Raw genomic sequence first — 17,415 nt, forward strand, 5'->3', positions numbered from 1 at the left:
CACAGGGGATGCCCGAGTCATTTCAACTTCTGGATTCCATGCTTGTTGAGGGCAAAGACCAGGCCTGACTTTGCTCTTTTCGTTTTCTATTTCCCTCTGTCTCCCTCTGGGCTTTGCACATAGGAGTTCAATAAATGTCTGTCGGAGTTGTTAAATTCACCAGACCAAACATTTTAATTTGGATGGTGGAATGATGTTATCACTCATAAACAAAACGTCCCCACATTGTTTGCCTTGGGAGTTCTCATGTTTATTGTTTTTATATAGTGAATTTTATTGTATATAAATTATACCTCAATAAAAAAAATAGCGATGTGCCTTTGGGATTATATGTAGGAAATGGTCCATTTTCGGAGGGGTCGCTGCTGCCAGTAGCTGGCTAGGCCCCAATCAAACATGCGGAATCATTAATTAGGGTCATTTGTTCTGCTGTGAGCTGAGCAGAATGTATAAAACCTGCTCAGGAGAGAACTAATTCATCCTCCTCTCTGTACTTTCTAGAGTACTCCTAGCACGATTCTCAAAGCCTGTGGGCTTCATACATATGTTCTAATGGGCTAATTGTTAAGGCGACATTTGTAAATTAATCTCTGACTTGAGCTAAGTGGTTTCCCCTAATGGCTTTAATTCAGTGACTCCCATTCTTGGCCATATATCAGATTTACTGGAGGAGTTTGTGAAAAATAGAGGCGCCCAGCTTCCCCGTCCCCCCAGCTGGCCATTCTCTGGTTCCAGGGCAGGGTGAGGCATCTCTGTTTTTTAAGAAATGCCGATCAAGTGATGGGGTTGTGGTGGTAGCTGCCTTTCTGAGCCTCTGCTCCAGTCAGGGTCTGGAGGCCCTCGCAGTGTCATGACTTGTGTCTGTTGAAAGCACTTGGGTCGAGCTCAACAACTTGAAACCAATTTCTAGAACAGGCAGCGTGTCTAAGAGCCCACCTTCCCAATTCATTCATTCTGTATTCCCTCCACGGGAACCGTCCTTTCCTTGAAGATCTTCAGTGACCTGACGGCATATTCTGTGCTTTGCCATACAGCTTCCCATCTTTATGAACTTTCTGAGACATTTGGGAGAGCTTCAGGGCCTGCTGGAATGTCCATCATGAAAATATCTGTGAATATCCTCTCTCCTTTCTCCATTTATCATCAGGCTCTTGGTGCCAGCTTTTTTTTTTAATGCGGTGCGTCTCTGTATGTCTGTGGGTCTATGTTCCTGGCATTCTTCCGTGCAAACACAGGTCGTGTTTGAGCTTGCTTTTCTGAGAACAGGTAACTCGAGAGTACCTTGTTTCAATGACATTAATCAAATCGCTTTTGTGAGGAATCTGGCACGCCGTAAATACCGCTCAGTACTTGGTATCACCACATAGCATACAGGTATTTTCAGTCAACCTTAGAATAGGGCAGTTCACACCGTCGCAGGTAGCCATGGTGATTTGGGGACCCCAGGCTGTGAAAAGCTAGAAGGGCTCTGGTGGAGGTCAGCACACAGCGTGCCCCGAGAGGGAATACTCATATTGTCCCATATGTCAGACTGTGTTTACAAGGTCTCGTTTGCGACAGCGCTTTGTAAAGTGCTTGGTTATTGTAAGAGGTCTTCTGTGATTCCGCTGCTGGAGGGCTAGTGTTTCTCCGTCTCGAGTATTATGCTTCTCTTGGCCTCATTTTACCATGTCCTGTGGGCTTCAGTGCCTTTTATCCCTGGGACTGTCAAGGCACATGGAAGGACTCTCAGTGGCCTCCCCCTTACCGAAGGGATGTTCGAGTAGCCATTGCAGGTAGGAAGAAGGGACACTTTGAGGACAAAGAGCATATTGAGACAAGAGCCCTATGGTTGCCGCTCATCCCTCACGTCTCCCATTTATGTCTCTACCTAGTCAATACCTTATTAGAGACTGACTATACCTATGCCGTACAACTGAGCACCGGTTTCATAATAGCATAACAGAACCTAGATTACTGTGTAAGGATTACTCCACAAAGAAGTATATTTCATGACTCCAAGTGGACTTTTCCCATTTTTCCTAGGGCCTCAAGTATAGCAGATGTGAAATAAATACTTAGATAATTATTTGGGGGCACTCTATAACATAACCATTAGCATTTAGGCTAAAATTCTAGCCATTTTGTGTAGTTGGACTGAATTTTTTCATATTTAGAACAGAGTTCTCAACAGTGGGGGATTTATCAGAGAGAGAGACAGAGACAGAGAGAGAGAGCGCGCTAGTCCTTTGCCAGGGCCCCGCAGAAGATGGATCTTTGTTGGATTCCTATTTTCGTGGCGTAATCCAAAGGACTGATTCATTTCTGCAGCACCTGGATCCAGGCTGACAATGTAATCAAGCCTGACATGATAAAGAGCCATTTAGCAAGTTTAAAAAATCACATGCACAGTTGTCTTAATCTGGAGAAACCGGTCCCCTCCCCATTGATCATGTCAGTCCTAGAGGCAGGTGTATAGAAGAGTTTGGACACCGTGTCTCCTCAAGAGCAAGCCTCCTGGCCGAACGTGTGGACCCAAGAATAGGTTCACTCATCAGGATCTTCAGTTCTTGTAGGTCATTTTCCTCCTGGATTTCTTCCCTCCCTTACCCTATCAGAGAGAGGCTGATATTTGAGTTTGCGTCTTAAAAAGCTAGCAGGAGTCCTCCCCTCCTGTCACTGGTTGATTTGCTTAAATAAGCTGCACATTATTCCCCATCACAGAGGCCGAGCAAAGGCAGCTGGGACAAATTAGTGTCAGCTACTTCCTCTGGCCCCCCAGTGCTGGGAAATCCTCACCATTGCAGGAGAGCTTAGATTCCGAGCTCATTTCACAATGATGTACATGCCATTTGCAAGGGCTTCTATCCTCTTTCCTCCCTTCTCCCTTGTGTCTCTGCCCTCCCTCCCCTCCCCTCATTGGCCTGTACAGCCAGCTCTGACCAAAGCTCAGCATTCACTCACACACACACACACACAAACACACACACACACACACACACACACACACACACACACAGCCCAGCTGACAGAGATTAGTCTTGGATCAGCTGGTTATGAATGAAGAAGAGGTCCTTCCCCTGTGTCCTGGCCACGCCCCTTCTCTTTGCAGCATTTTGAGAATGAGGTCTGGGCCAGGATCTCACCGCTTATGTCTCAGAAATAGCAACACAGATCAAACTTAATCTTAAGCTATTTGTTTTGCTGCCTCATTCAGATAATAGAGGGAAAAGCTGAGGCTTGTTTATGTTCGTGTTTGTTTTTGTGGATGACTTTGCAGAGAATGAGTGAGTGTGAGGGCAGAGCCTGGGGTGAGCCTGCCGAGGGGATCAGCACCGAGAAAGGGTGCTGGCCCGCAGACTGCAATGTTACCTTGGACTCAGCTACAGCGTGGCTTAGTGTTTGAGACAAAGTGGAAGAATAAAATAACCCCCACCGGTGTACTATTTTACCACTTTCTTTCCTAAGGACAGTTTGTCAGGAGCTGCGAGGCTGTGCCTTCCTTCCGCGGTGTTGGGCTGTTTGTAAGTGTCCGTGTTCACTGTGTGGTCCGCTGCCTGTCCGGGAGCTCCATGGGGTTCTGCAGTGTTTTCAGTGAATACCGTGTGCACATTGCATTTCCTCTCTGCTACTTTGGTGCACACACACAATACAGATGTGTGTGCGTGTGATCCTTTCTGTCTCTCTCTCTCACGCACGCACACACACACACACACAGACTCATACACACAGCTTGACGGTGCTCAGTCATTACCTAAATTGGGATTCATCTCTCTCCACCAGCCGATGCCAGAGGGATGGCAACGTGCAGGTACTCTGAGGACACTGACACTTCTTCCCGTCCAAAGTCCCTTTAGGATATTAGCGTGTCTGAAAGGTATTTGTTGAGCCCTGGCAGTGTGTGTAGCAGAGGTGTTTACTTTTGTTTTCAATCTTCTCATCTTTCTTATTTCTGAGCCTCCATTTAGTTGCCCTACTGGTCTCCTCCGTGAAAGACTAAAGAAACAAACTGGAACGTAGAGTGGGGGCAGAAGTGTCAGTGTCAGCCTCAGCTGCGACATATGTATCGGGGGGACTTCAGTGTGACAGGTATCCTTTGAAGGAGATGCCAAGCTGTCTTTTTTATCAGTGGCAATTAATTTTGAGTGAAGAGTGTAAAGATGAACAAGGATTCTTGTGTAGCTAGCTAATGTATTCCTGAATGTGGCTTTCCTCGCCTAAACCATTTCCAGAATACTTGAGAAGCGTTGTAACTACACACACACACACACACACACACACGCACTTGTACAAGCAGCAAATTTATGCTTTTCAAACTGATGGTTCTTGCCTGGAGACAGGAAGTAAATCAGGGTTGCCTAGGGCTGGGGGCAGGAGCAGGGATTTAACTGTTCACGGGTGTGAGGGGGTCTTACTGGGATTGATGAAAATGTTGGAAACCAGACTACAGTGATGGCTGTACCGCTTGGTCAGTTTACTTGAAGTCATTGAATCCTATGCTTAAAATGGGTGAATTTTATGGTATGTAAGTTGTATCTCGGCAGAACTGTGAAAAATTGATATTCCCATATTTGCATTCCTCCGGGCCCAGGTTGCACATAACATGACCAATTGTACCACCCTAAGTTTTTACCTGCTCTTCCCACTGGAGTATGCTGACTCCAGGTGCGGAGAAGCTGGACCCTGTTGATAACGGGGCAAGACGAGACCAGCGCCATAGATACAAGAGTCTGCCCTGACCCCTGTTGGCCAGCCCTGAGGCTGCCGCCCACTGTAAGGTGTGGAGGCCGCATCAGGGCGTCCTGTGGAGGCCTCCAGGGGCTGAGATTCCCAAGCGGGCCCCAGAAAGCAGTTGGAACCCTGCTGCTCAGCTGCTGCCGTGTGTGTCGAAAAAAACACCAAAACCCAAAAGCGAAGCTTCCCAGCGTCGGCTCCTAAGTGATGGCATTTTCCTCTTCTTTTGCAGGTTGTCTTAGTCTTTGCTCTCAGCATTGGTGCACTTGTAATATACTTCATAGATTCGTCAAAGTGAGTATTCAAAGACGTTGTCTTGCCCTCTTCTCTAAAGCAATCATGAGCCTCCGCATTGATCAATGGATTTACTTTAACACCAAAATTGGGAAGGCTGTCAGAGGAAGGCAGGGCTACTCCGTGCTGGTTTTCTGAATGGGAATAGAAGCTCTCACAAGGAAGGTTACTTTGATCCTGCTTGCACGAGAGGGAGGGAGAGGTATCTGAGGGTAAACCTTTTTGCTGGGTGCTATTTATTTTCAAACAGCTGTTTCCTGTCGAAGTATTTGCGCTAAAGATGTCGAGAGGTTAAGGGGGCTTTGGTATGAGTGTCCAGCCACTGGGAGGCTTACAGGTATCCAGACAACGAGGGCCTGAGCCATTCTTGCCATGATTGTAAGGTCCTCTTGTCATTAGGGTTTCTGTTGCTTTAATCTTACGGGAAGTCAGATTAGGAAGCATGGCTCCATCCTTTGCTGCTATCAATGAGAATATTCTGTGGGAGCATTGCTCGTTGGTGCTTCTTAACTTACGAAGGTAACAGATGGGATGAAGTTCCCATGGAGTTCATGATGACTCCCAGAGGTGGAGGCCCACGGCCATCTAGGATTTCCTAGAGTGGACATTCGTTCAGACCCCTGGGGTGCCAGCTCAGTGAACTGGTACTCTAGGGTGAACCTGCAGCGGGGTCTTGTGACAGAGTTTAAGACTTTATAGGAGGCAGAAGAGGTCACTGAGCAGAGCTGCTAGGTGGTGGCCAGCTCTGCCCTGGTTCCTGCAGGTGTCACCCTGGGGTGCCTCATTTGTTCCAACTATTCTATTGCAAGCTTGAGGCTAACAACTGGGAGGCTAGAGCCAAGCTGGTCTGATGCGCCTTTCTGTGGTGACATGAACTTGACAGCGGGGCAGTGGCCTTGAATTCTTTGCCAACATTGTCCACTGTGAGAGTGTTTTCACCTCTTTGAACTCTATCCGTAGTATGGCTGCCTACTAGAGTTTGGTTCCAGGAACCTACTTTCTGTCCTTGTTGGCGCAGACCCTGCTGTGCTTGAATTCTGAGCTTACTGCTCTTTTTCTGTGGCTCAGGATGGTAGTCATTTCATGCACGCCTAAATTCTGAATTTCTCAGAGGCATCTGGTCACCAGCCAAAGGATTTTGTGCAACTGGGTGCTGAGGCCAAAATGCCATGTCAGGGAGAATAAAGAAAGCACCCTTTTAATCACTTGCCTCTGGGAATCAGCCAAGTCTGAGAACATCAGAGGTCCTTCAGCCCGTCTCCGTGCACAAGGCTGGACTGCCTTCACCGCCTCAGGTGAAGGGTCCTTTCACAGTTCTCCAGGAGACAAGATTCTACACGCTCCCTCCATCAGCTCTTCCTGGCCAAGAAAGAGAAGAGCTATTTAAGTCAGGAAAACTCCAACTGGTATGTCATTGAAGGTAAGCCTCTTTTAAATATCTACTCTTAATGATTCTGGACCATATTTAAATTGAACCAAAGATCTTCTAAAGCCCTGGTCTTATTTCTCTATTCTCTTCCCAGGAGTGAGGAGTGTTCTCACATGTCAGGGGGTGCATACCCTGTCGACTTCATGCCAGGCTCAGGAAATGGGTTTGGGCATGTAGTATGTGTGCCCCAGACAGAGCAAACCCTTACGTGGAGGTGAGTGTGGTGATCGGTTAGGAGAGATGCCCCGGCACCTTCTTTCCCTTCCCTGCCCTTTCTGCTCCTCTGTATTTCTCAGAAATAAAATGCTCTTGTTAGACGGATTCGAATTGTGTCCTTTTTTACAGTGGGTGCTGAGAGACAGTCTTTTGTTCAGTAGATTCTAGTGTTCTTGGCTCCACATACGAGGATGGAAAGGAATGGAATTCCCCAAGGCAAAGAGCCCCTTCCCTGGATGCCCAGCAGTGCCACAGTGTCCTTCGGATTTCATTATGATTTTACTAAGTCTTGGGAAAGCCAGCATTGGGAGCCCTCTCTGGCTCTGGTTTCTCTTTAAGGACTTGCAAAGCGTTTATCCCAAAGATGGACAGTCAATCCTATTCTCCACTTTTTTCAGCAAAAATGCCAATAATCTTAGAATCAAGCTTGTCCCCATTCTCCCTGCGGACTGTCCTAGCCTCAGTCTTTCTTCTCTGTGACTGACCTGTGTGGTTTGGCATAGCAAGACTTGGTTTATAAGAAGAGCTAATGTTTATTTATGTCAGCTCTTCCACTTCCCATTTGCATTACTACGTTTGGTTATAGCCTTCTCCCAAGGTTCTGCGTGTGGGTGACCCGATCAGCACAGCCAGTACCAAGGCGTCTTTCGTGTTTCTGGGGGTAGTCTGTGAAGCATGCGCTGTTAAGTAAGGGGAAGAAGGAGAATCTGTAAAGTGACCTTTACAGCAAGTCCATAGATTCCCAGGAATAAAAATAGAACGTATTAGACATTGTGATCAAGCATAGTAAACAAGAGAAAATGAAATGCTACCCACACTTAAGGTGCAAACGGAAAATGTGTAAGAAAGCTGAATGTAAATTTATAAAATCCATCTTTTCATTCAAAACTCTCATTGATTGGACACACTGGTGATTTGGCTGACCATTTGGGTATCTTGGAAAAGAGAGCTTTAAACCTCTCTTGGGAAGCTACACTATATTATCCCCCTGGAAAAACCTAGTATTCTTCAGAACAATTTTTGTTAGCATTTACGCCCTTCAAACATATCAATTAAATAAATAAATCTATAGGCTTTCCCTTTGCATGAGCCTAATTGGGCAGACACTGTTGCCAGGTGGCTTGTCTCCATGAATTTTAATCAGAACTGACCTCCCCCACAATGGTGGGGACAAGTTCAGCACAAGTTCAAGATGTGAGGCTCTCTGCACCCAGCCCTTTGAAGAGTGCGAGGAAGAGGCTCTGGTGGTCTGCCCTGCTGGCTCCTTGTCAGGCAGGTCTATTCAGGTTGTGCGAATGGGCTGGCAGGCTGGGTGGTTTGGTTACTCCCCTTCTGTGGGGCAGCAGGTGGGCGAGGCAGTTCAAAGAAATACCGTAATTGGTGGCTCTATGATCTTGTGAACCTTTCAAAGCTTATTGTACTATCAAGAGGCAGTGGGTAAGTCATTTCCAAAGACAGCCTCTCCTACACATCTTTCCTTTCCCATTGTTAGGCCAAGATAGGTCCCTGAGCAGCTCTTTTTCATTCAAGGAGTTGAGGAGCCCTTCTTTGGGTCTTAATTTTCCTAGAGGGATCGCCACAGAAGAATCACTTGTGCAGCCTCAAGTGATTGCTATCTAGCTAAGACAGATCGCGCTCAGAGCTCCTGGAGTTGAAAGCCAAAGAGAATTACACTAAACTGTGTTAAAATTACACTTCATCATCCCAGCGGTAGACTCTCTAGAAACACCCAAGCGGAGGGAGTTGTTCCACCAGCTCTTTGGGTAGACACAAGTGTCACGTCCTTACAGACACAGAGAAGCGTGAAGCCCTCCAAACACAGTAATCCCATCCCTCAAAAGATACTAAATTAGCCACACGAGGTAGGTATTGCCCAAAAGAACTGTTTCTTCTTCATTCTTTTTAAAGGTGTTCTGCCCAATTTAAGGCATATGCCACTCCAGCTCCTAATTCTGATGTCTCTTGATCTCCCACACGCTCTGATACTCTGTGAAGCAAAGATTTTTAAAAAATTGTACAACCGAGTCAAAAGTGCCCCAGACACCCTGTGGGTGATAATGTCACCATTGTGGGTTCCATCCCTGTCTGTTTCCTCTCTTTGACATAGGAACAGTAATTCTTCTCTAATAGATAAGAAAGAAAAAGACCCAACGATGTCAGTGTGAGGGCAGGATCCATGGGTTGCATAATGCCGCAGTTTCTGCTGCTTCTAGAATTTCAAGAGAAAGTTGGAAGAGGCAGAGGCTCCAGGCCCTGGGTATTTGCGTTTTTTCCAGGGGCATTCTTGGAAAGGATGACTCACCTGCGGGGAGATATTTATTCCTTTGATTCATGTTTAAACTCAGCTACTTCTTATGCTACAGTTATGTGGCTTATGAATATTTAATACTGCATATTCTGAAAATGAAGGTCAAGTCCTGCTCGCTGGTGACTTCAGTGCCGGCTCATGTCTCTGCAAGGCAAACTACCTGCTGTTAGCCAAGTAAAGCTGAAAGGTTATACATTGTTAAAATTTTCCTTAATGACTTTATCTGCTCCAAAATTGCTGGCACATGGTGGGGGCGCCTGCTGATTTCACCACTCTTTGCTCTTGGCTTCTCATATCAGCGATGCTGCTTTGGGGATATGGACATTAGGAAGGAGGAGGGAAGAGCAGTGCAAATTTTGGAGAGCATCTCGTCCAAGGGCTGGATTCCAGGGTAATGGTGGTGTTATGATGTGAAAATGGTCCTCCCCAGGTCTTCAACATTCATTTAACATTTCACGTTTGTATTCATGGGCTCATTCATCTTGTTTTCATTTGCTCATTTGAGACCTCTTCAGTGTACTAACACTGAAGATTTTCCACGCGGTAAAGTTGCTTAGGGTTAGGTGTGGTTAAGGAAGATTATCTTTAAGATTGCAGTAGAAATCAACCAGATTGTTTTCATCGTCTCCAAAAATAAAACTGGGACCATTGATGTGATGGGAATACCCAGAGCTGTGTGGACCCGGCCAGTCGCCAGCGATCTTACCTGCTGAGTATTCACACGGGTGGGCTGCTAGCCCCCCAGCCTGGAAATGCTCCTTGGAAAGGAAGAGACAGGCAGGTGGCTGGGCGAACTAACATTCCCTGATCATAGACCGTGCGAGATATGGTGCTAATAAGCACGTTACAATACACACCACACGCGACCTCACTGAATTCTCCCAACAACCTGATCGGGTGGGTGGGACTACCCTTCCTGCTGTGCAGGTGAAGAGGCTGAAGATGCAGCATTTGTTCCAAACCACGTTTGGCTCATCAGTCACGGAGGCAGGATTCGAACCCAGCGTGTCTAAAGGCATCTCTCTTCCAGGTGTCTCGAAGTACAATTCCAGATTTGGAAGTGACTCCATGGGTTGAGTGAGGAGTTGCAAGAATGAGCAGTAGCTCAGCCTCCTTAGCCAACTCCTCTGTCCTGTTTTCTCTTTTGTTCTCCATCTTCCCATTTTCTACCTTTGGGGCCATCAAGTCTGCAAGTCAGCAGTGCCTATGGGGGTCCCAGCACCGCTTCCTCCCTAGGACATGAGACATGTGGGACAGGGCTGCGGGACATGTGCTGTCTGATGTCTGTTTAGGTCTTGATTCATTTCTCCCTAAATTATGGCTTAATAAGACTCCCTTCTCTTTTATCTCAGTGGAGTGGCAGCATTGGGTGATGGAATAGGGTCAAGTTAGCAAAGAGCAAGGAAAGCTGATTGATTCTCAAGGGCTTCTCCCATTTAAGGGATTCTTTCCCAGTAGAAAGACCTTTTGCTTCCCCCACCACGTGTACCTTGTCCTCTGTGCCTGTCATTTGGGACACTAAAGCAGGTAATGAGAGAGGCCCTACTTCTCCGTTAGATTCTTTTATCTCTTTAGAGAGTTGCAGGATTTCGTTAACTTGATATAGTTTTGCCTTGTGTTCCTAGAAAGTCAGTAGTATTAAAGCAATGGACTTGAGGAGAATTTGGTCCCAAAGCCGTTTCTGTGGAGGTCTTTGTAACGATGTCAGATATCCGATTTCCTCTTCCGGCTGGTCTTGTTCTTACGGGCTGTCACACAGGTGTTGACCCAGGGCCTCTGTGTGCCACCTTTGTAGCAGACACCTGGCAGAGCTGTGAGGACAGTATCGTCACCTCCACAACAGCCAAATGTCAACTGTGAAGCACTATGAAGGCTGTTTTCACTTTCACCGTGAGCATGCCACCCTGCCTCGCAGGAAGAACAGCTAGGGAGCCCATGGCACAGGGAAGGAGGCCCACTGCCTTATTCCGTGCCAGCTCCTTTATGGAACTTGGCCTTTTCAGGTGGTGTGCTGAGAAATTCCCTGCTGTTCTCCGCCTTGATGTCCTTGTTGAGTCCCGGAATGCATTTAACCTTTGTTGAGGAAGTCAACACAAGTCACTGTGTGTGCAAAGCATCTCCCTATTCTTCTTCTTTTTTTTTCCTTTTTACATTCTCCCCCCAACTTGCTCTATCCCTCCCTGACATTTTTATTGCCAGGCTTTGGTTTGGAAAATTATGGGTAGGGAAAGTTCAAGGGCAGGATGTTCAGAACAGCACTGCACATCTGTGAAGGGAGCACAACAGGAGAGCTAGCAGCTGTTGAAAGAATAGACCCTCAGATGGGGGAGGAGCTGGGCCCATGGAGGGGTGGGGGAGGGGGAGGCACCCTCAGGGCAAAGAATCTGTAAATAACTCCCAATGGGAAGTCGGTGTCCCCTTGCAGAATTTAACCTTTAATGGCAACACTAGATTCTCTGACATGGGAGCAACCCTAACTCAACTGTTCTACTTCATCTAGCTTTCCAAAAGGCCATTTTTAAAAAAATCAGATGAGCACAAACCTGGTGGAGGATACGCCCAGAAGGTAACTCCTCTTTGTCCTTCCCCCTCCCAGCTGGGTGAGGTGGTTTCAGCTCCCTGCCTCATTTCTCATTGCACACCATGTGTGACAGCATCCAGAAGCATCAGGGACCTGTTTGTCTTTGGCATTTCCTTGGACGAAATCAGGGACTATGTTAGGAGTGGGAGGGAAGACAGAGCTAGACCATCCAGGCTTGCTGCAAGGAGAATGACATGTCAGAACTTGGAGAGACTTCAGAATTCACTTGGTGCCACTCTTCCCTGTGTCCCCTCATCTTCTCCTGCCGCATGAAGGTGAACTGACCTGCTCAAGGACACCCAGCTAGCCAGGGGCTGAGCTAGAGCCAGGACAGTTCTCTCCAGTCCAGGTCCCTTCCTCCTTGATCCCTTGGGTTCATGCTACCATATACAAAATGAACGAAGATGTGCTGGCAAATATTATCCATTGAATGGCACAGCAAATAGTGATTTTTATGCCCATTTTGGAGTTTCAGGCTGTCATCATGGGGGCAACTTCAAGTCAATGGAAAAGAACGAAGATAATGCCAGGTGGGCACTTGGGATTCGTTTATTTCATCCCCCTTGGCAAGAGGCCCTGAATTTTTTGATTTTATGATCCCTTTTTTTCTGTACTACTTCAGAGGGGGAGGTAAGAGCTCAGCTGTGTTGTGGAAGGTTAGCAAGGCTGAATGCATTGGTTTGGCTTGTTTGGATTTTTTTCTTCCTGAAATTTGTTATGCATGACTTTTGAGGACATTTTGCCCGATGGCTCATTTGTTTCCCTGTGAAAACTCTATCTGATAACTATGTCTATAAATCCATATTTACTCTCCTCTCCAAAATTAGGATGAATTATTTCTTCTCTTCTCACCACTCTCCAGAATTTCAAAAGAAAACTTTGGATTATCTGACACTGTTTCAGCCCTCTTGCTTCTTTTAAGAGAAGGATTGTTTCAGGGAAAAAGAAGAAAATGCATTCCCTAGAAGATTCAGGTAGTTGTTTCTGTCTTCTGCAATGAGCGTGTGTTTATAATGCACAGGGGCTGGATTTTCTCCCTGATACACAGCACTGGTCCTCTACGTAAAGTCACAGTCAGACGTGCAGGCAGGACTGCCAAGGGATCAGGGTAGGAGCCAGCTGGAGAGAAAGGTTAGCGCTCAGAATGGTTTAATCCAAACACAAGGGCAAAGCTCACACTTAACACAACCATGGCTGTGCTGAGATTTGGTGTAGACTATTCCAGCTTTATGATAGGTTTTACGGGCTGCAGATAAGAATGGAGACGTGACCTCTGTCTTTGTTTTTATTCCCCCTGTCCTTCTTTCTGACAGCCTGACAAATTGTAGCTTTGGGGAGACCCTGGTCAATGATGAGTCATTTGTGGTTTAAAAATAGACTTTCTTGCAGCAAAGATGCCCTTGGGACTTTTTGATGCACAAGTCACTATTCATAGAATTTGGGAGAAGGGAGTGTGTGTGTGTGTGTGTGTGTGTGTGTGTGTGTGTGTGTGTGACAATCCCGTCTCAACTCTAGATTGATGGGAAAGCGTAGCATGGGAGGGTTGGCCACCAGTCTCATCACAACAACAGAGATGAAGCTGAGAGCCATGAACCCATGCCCTTAAAGGTATCGGTCAGTTGAGAGATCCCTATTAAGTACTGACTGCATGTCAGACATTTGCTAGGTATGGAGGATTGAAAATACCGTGTCAGACTAGATCTTTTTCATTAAGACTTTTAAATTATATATATTTTTACAAGAGTCAGGAAGCCTAGCCATCATATAGGAGATAGAGGGGAAATGGGCATAAGTACAGGAAAAAGACAAAGATAGGAAAAATGAGGTAACAGAACAAGATAACAAGGGAGATTTCACTAGGCGTTATATCATCACTCTCTCGTATGAGCATTGCCGAGGATTGGGCTGAAGGTAGAGAAGCCAAAGAGACAGCTGGGTCTTGGCAGCATTTTGACTCTGGGGAGGATTTGAGTTCAGGAGGTAGAAAATTCCGTCTCCCCTTGATTCTAAGAATCCACAGAGGGGCCTCTCATTATGGTCTGTGCTATGTCCTCTGACTTTTATTTTCAGTGTGTGCTGAGTCCAGCAAAGCCCTGCCTTGCCAGGAGCCACTGAGATAAAGGATTGAGAGTGCTTCAAGGGGTAGCATAACAGAACTGGAAAGCAAACCGTCCCTGGTGGCTGTAATACCTGTTCTCCAATTGCACGTGATGAAAATCTTTGGAAACTTCTGTTTGGAAATTTCCAGAAGTGGCTGACTGAAAGGCATCCATGCCACCTTTCTGAGACCAAGGTCAAGGTGTAGTGTGCCTTTCAGGGAACTTGTCTATGAACTTACCATGTGGTGAGCATCCCAGGACGTGGTGGGGTGGAAAGTTATGGCCAAGGGAGGTGGTGCTACTGACAAAGTGGTCACAGCACGTTTGGGGACCAGGGTTTGCCTGGAGGGTCACATGATGCTTTTCATGGGTGTAGGTCCTTGTGTGTTTTTGGGTCCCTTTCTCTGTACAGAATATTAAAAGTGACATTTTGTGACTGCATTCATATGAAGATGACTATAATCCAGGCTGGATTCATTATCACATATTCATTATTATTATGTTTATTTTTTCCTTCTGATTTTAAAGAAATGAAAATTAAGGCATTTTTGTAGGTCACTGGAAGTCTGGTGGGCCCTAGGCACTGTGTCTGCCGCGCCTGACGGAAAGTTGGCCCTGCTTCCTCCCTTCCTGTCAGTCCCATCCATCTGGAAATTTTCATAGATAACAAAACAAGCCCAGAGACGGAGGCCTAATATCCCATCCCTCTCAGTGTCATCTAATTATTTCAGATGAGGAAATTAAAAATAAACATTCCATTTCAAACCATGTCTTTTGACTTGGCTTTGGGAAATAGGAACTTCAGCAGCCCAGCCTTAAAGGAAAAAAATGGCGCCTGTAGATATGTCCATTTTTTTTTTTCCAGAAAACCTCATAATCTTCTGATGAGTTTTAGAGAGAAACATGTGCTTTGTCCATGCTTCTATGTGAAAATGAGCCTTGCCAGTTTAGGCGATCTGTTCGCTGAGAGTACCACGGTGAAAAATACCATTCCTTCCAGCAAGGCTGGTAAGCTCCAGGAGGCGGGGGCGGGCAGATGTCAGGAAGGAGGGAAGCAGGTCTGGTGAGGGCCGAGCTGAGGTGAGAGCTCAAGCCTCTCCTGAAGTGGCTTCCCGGCTCCGGCTGATTGTCCCCAAGCAGAGTTCAGGCTCGTGTGGCCTGATCTTCCTGTGTTTCAGAGAGAGGAGAGGAAACCAGGCTTTATGTCGAATCTCCAGTTTTAAAATACTGCCCACGGCTCCAGATCTTTGAAAGTACTCTGCAGGCCAAACAAAACATTTCTGCAGGCCAGATTTGGGCCTCCCGTCTTCAATCTTTATTCTAGACTGTCTCTCTTTCTGGTCTTGAATTAGCTCTGCTCTCCGAGTGCCAGAAAATCTTCTTAACCCTTGAGTGTCTGTCCCCCGGAAAGGGCCCCTTCCCTTGGTCTCCAGGTGCTCTGGCACGTTTCCCGTATAACACACTTGCAAATGCTGCTTAGGTAAGTGTCCACTTTTCTCTAGGCAAATACTGTATCTCACGGCAATAAATCACCACAACTTACTGTAAATCCCTAAAGCTGCATATCACAAACTCAACGTCATCCCTGAAAATAACGTCGTTAGGACCTCATAAACATACACTCTGTTTGTTTAAGAACTGCAAGACCTTTTTAAACATGGTTGCTAAGTCACAAGAGTGTATTTTCCAGGACATAAATGGAAGTGAACATAACCCCCTTAAATTGTCAGATTCTTTATAAGAAAAAAGGCCCAAATCTGTCTGTTCTGCTGGTGTATTAACGTGACCAAAACGGAGTTGATTATACTAAGCATGTGTGTTGATAATTATTGGAGACTATCTTCTGACTTACTTGTCTAAATGGACACGTTATATGAAATTTGGTTTAATTTCTAGCATATGTGGGTATAAAAGCATGGGTGAACAGAGATAAATCTTGGCTGTATTTTTTCTAAAGATTTTATTTATTTGAGAGAGAGAGAGCAAGCGAGAGAGAGAGAGAGAGAGGATGAAAGCAGGGAGGAGGGGTAGAGGGAGAGGGAGAAGCAGACTCCCCGCTGAGTAGGGAGCCAGACGTGGGGCTCCATCCCAGGACTCTGGGATCATGACCCGAGCTGAAGGTGGATGCTTAACCGACTGAGCCACCCAGGCGCCCCTTGGCTGTATCTTTTTTAATCAACCTTAAGGTTTGCAATTTGCTGAACATTCAGTTCAATATTTACTGATGAAATTCTTATGCTAGGCCCCTTCAAAAACAAAATCCGAAGCATCTCTGGACCTTTCTTCCTACAAATGGTCCCAGGCCTGAGCTACATCTTCATCCCCTCATCTTTCACTTTTTCCATGGAAACTTGGCAGCTAATGTTGAGGTAATGTTGTTAGACTCTGCTTGAATATAGAGCTCGGATATTTTCAGACCTACAAAAAAGATGGCCATTCCATTATGATAACCCCGATTCCAGGAGAACTGCTTCATCAATCTGGTTACCAAATGGAAAAATACTCATACTGCCTTTCACTTATCATGATACTCTTGGGAAGAAAATGTAGGTAGGACTCCGGGGCCTACCAATTAGATGTTGGAGTCTGCTGTGTGGCACTTGTCCTTAAAGATATTCGATCCATGTCCCTATTTATGCCCAGGCAGAGAGCCCCTGTCTCTTCCTTTGAGAGCTGGTATTTCACCTCTCTCTCCCCCTCTCTCTGCCTCCCCCTACCTCCTGCCCCCAAATGAACCCATGGCCCAGTTTGAGACACAGTTGATCTTGATGCCATAGAGGGAACTTCAGGGACCGTATGTAAAGAAATCTGAAGGACATGGACGCCATGAGATGACCCTACCTGGCACGTGCTTCTCCTTTAGCATCAGGAGGTAGGGCGGGAAGTGCATTAAGGATTTTGCCCTCTTCATAATAGCAAGAACAGGAATGACAAGGCAAGGTCTGTAAAGAGCAGCAGTAATAATTGAGATGTGCTCCAGGCAGCCATGCAGCCTGTCAGTGCCTTGAAGCACAATCTGTGGCCAGGTACTTGGTGAGGCTGGAGAGTAGACAAGGGCGGGGCATTTGGTGGCTGCGTGTCTGTGTGCACTCACGTGCGTATGCTTAGAGGAGGCATGAATGAGTAAGAGTTGGTACCTACCGCAAGTCGAATTAGAGAAAGCAGTATATATAGATTGCTCTGTGCCGTGGTGATGGTTCTCTTGTGGGTCAAGCACCCCTTTGGAAATTTGATGAATACTCTAGGAATTTTGCTTGCCAGGGACCCTAAAGTTGGTCCATGGACCCCAAGCTAAGGATTCCTGCTCTGTAGGGTGGGTTCATCTGCTCAAGCACTGCTGTTTCTTCTGCCATGAAGATCGCATGACAGACAGAAGGCCGTCCTCATACCCAAAGATTAAACAGAGACTGGGAACCCTCCCTTCCTGGCCTGTAAAACACATCCAAGGGTGAGACTCCCTGTGGTGTGTTTTCTCATCTCCAGCAGTCATACCCCTTTCCCCCACTGCATTTGAAATCTTGAAAATGGAGGGACCATGCTGATGAAACCAGGGAAGGGAGGCCCCTAGGCTTCCTGGCCATTGCTTTAATACTAGGCAGCACTGAAAGCACTATGTAAGGTGAGACGGGTCTATAGGGCAGAGCCAAAGCTCTCTTTGTTCTCTGCTTCTCTTTTACCCTGTGGGTTAGCGCCTGTATTTTGAGGAAAATGTCCTCCCCTGATTGCAATGCAGGATGCAGGTAATGCCCAGCCAAAATCATTCCATCTGAGACCC

The 17,415-nt window shown here is 46.4% G+C and overlaps 1 protein-coding gene across 6 annotated transcripts in view; it reads left to right on the plus strand.

Annotated features, from left to right (window-relative positions):
- KCNMA1 (potassium calcium-activated channel subfamily M alpha 1) overlaps positions 1 to 17,415 on the plus strand; it is a 710,872-nt gene that overhangs the window by 356,830 nt on the left and 336,627 nt on the right. For all 6 annotated transcript variants that reach the window (XM_045783283.2, XM_045783284.2, XM_045783288.2 and 3 more), the window contains exon 3: positions 4,946 to 5,007. In XM_045783283.2, coding sequence (XP_045639239.1) covers positions 4,946 to 5,007 — 62 coding nt within the window. The remainder of the gene's footprint in view (positions 1 to 4,945; positions 5,008 to 17,415) is intronic.

Source organism: Ursus americanus, chromosome 6 (genome assembly GCF_024610735.1).
Source record: "Ursus americanus isolate L20-20 chromosome 6, mUrsAme1.1.p, whole genome shotgun sequence".
Taxonomy (NCBI): domain Eukaryota; kingdom Metazoa; phylum Chordata; class Mammalia; order Carnivora; family Ursidae; genus Ursus; species Ursus americanus.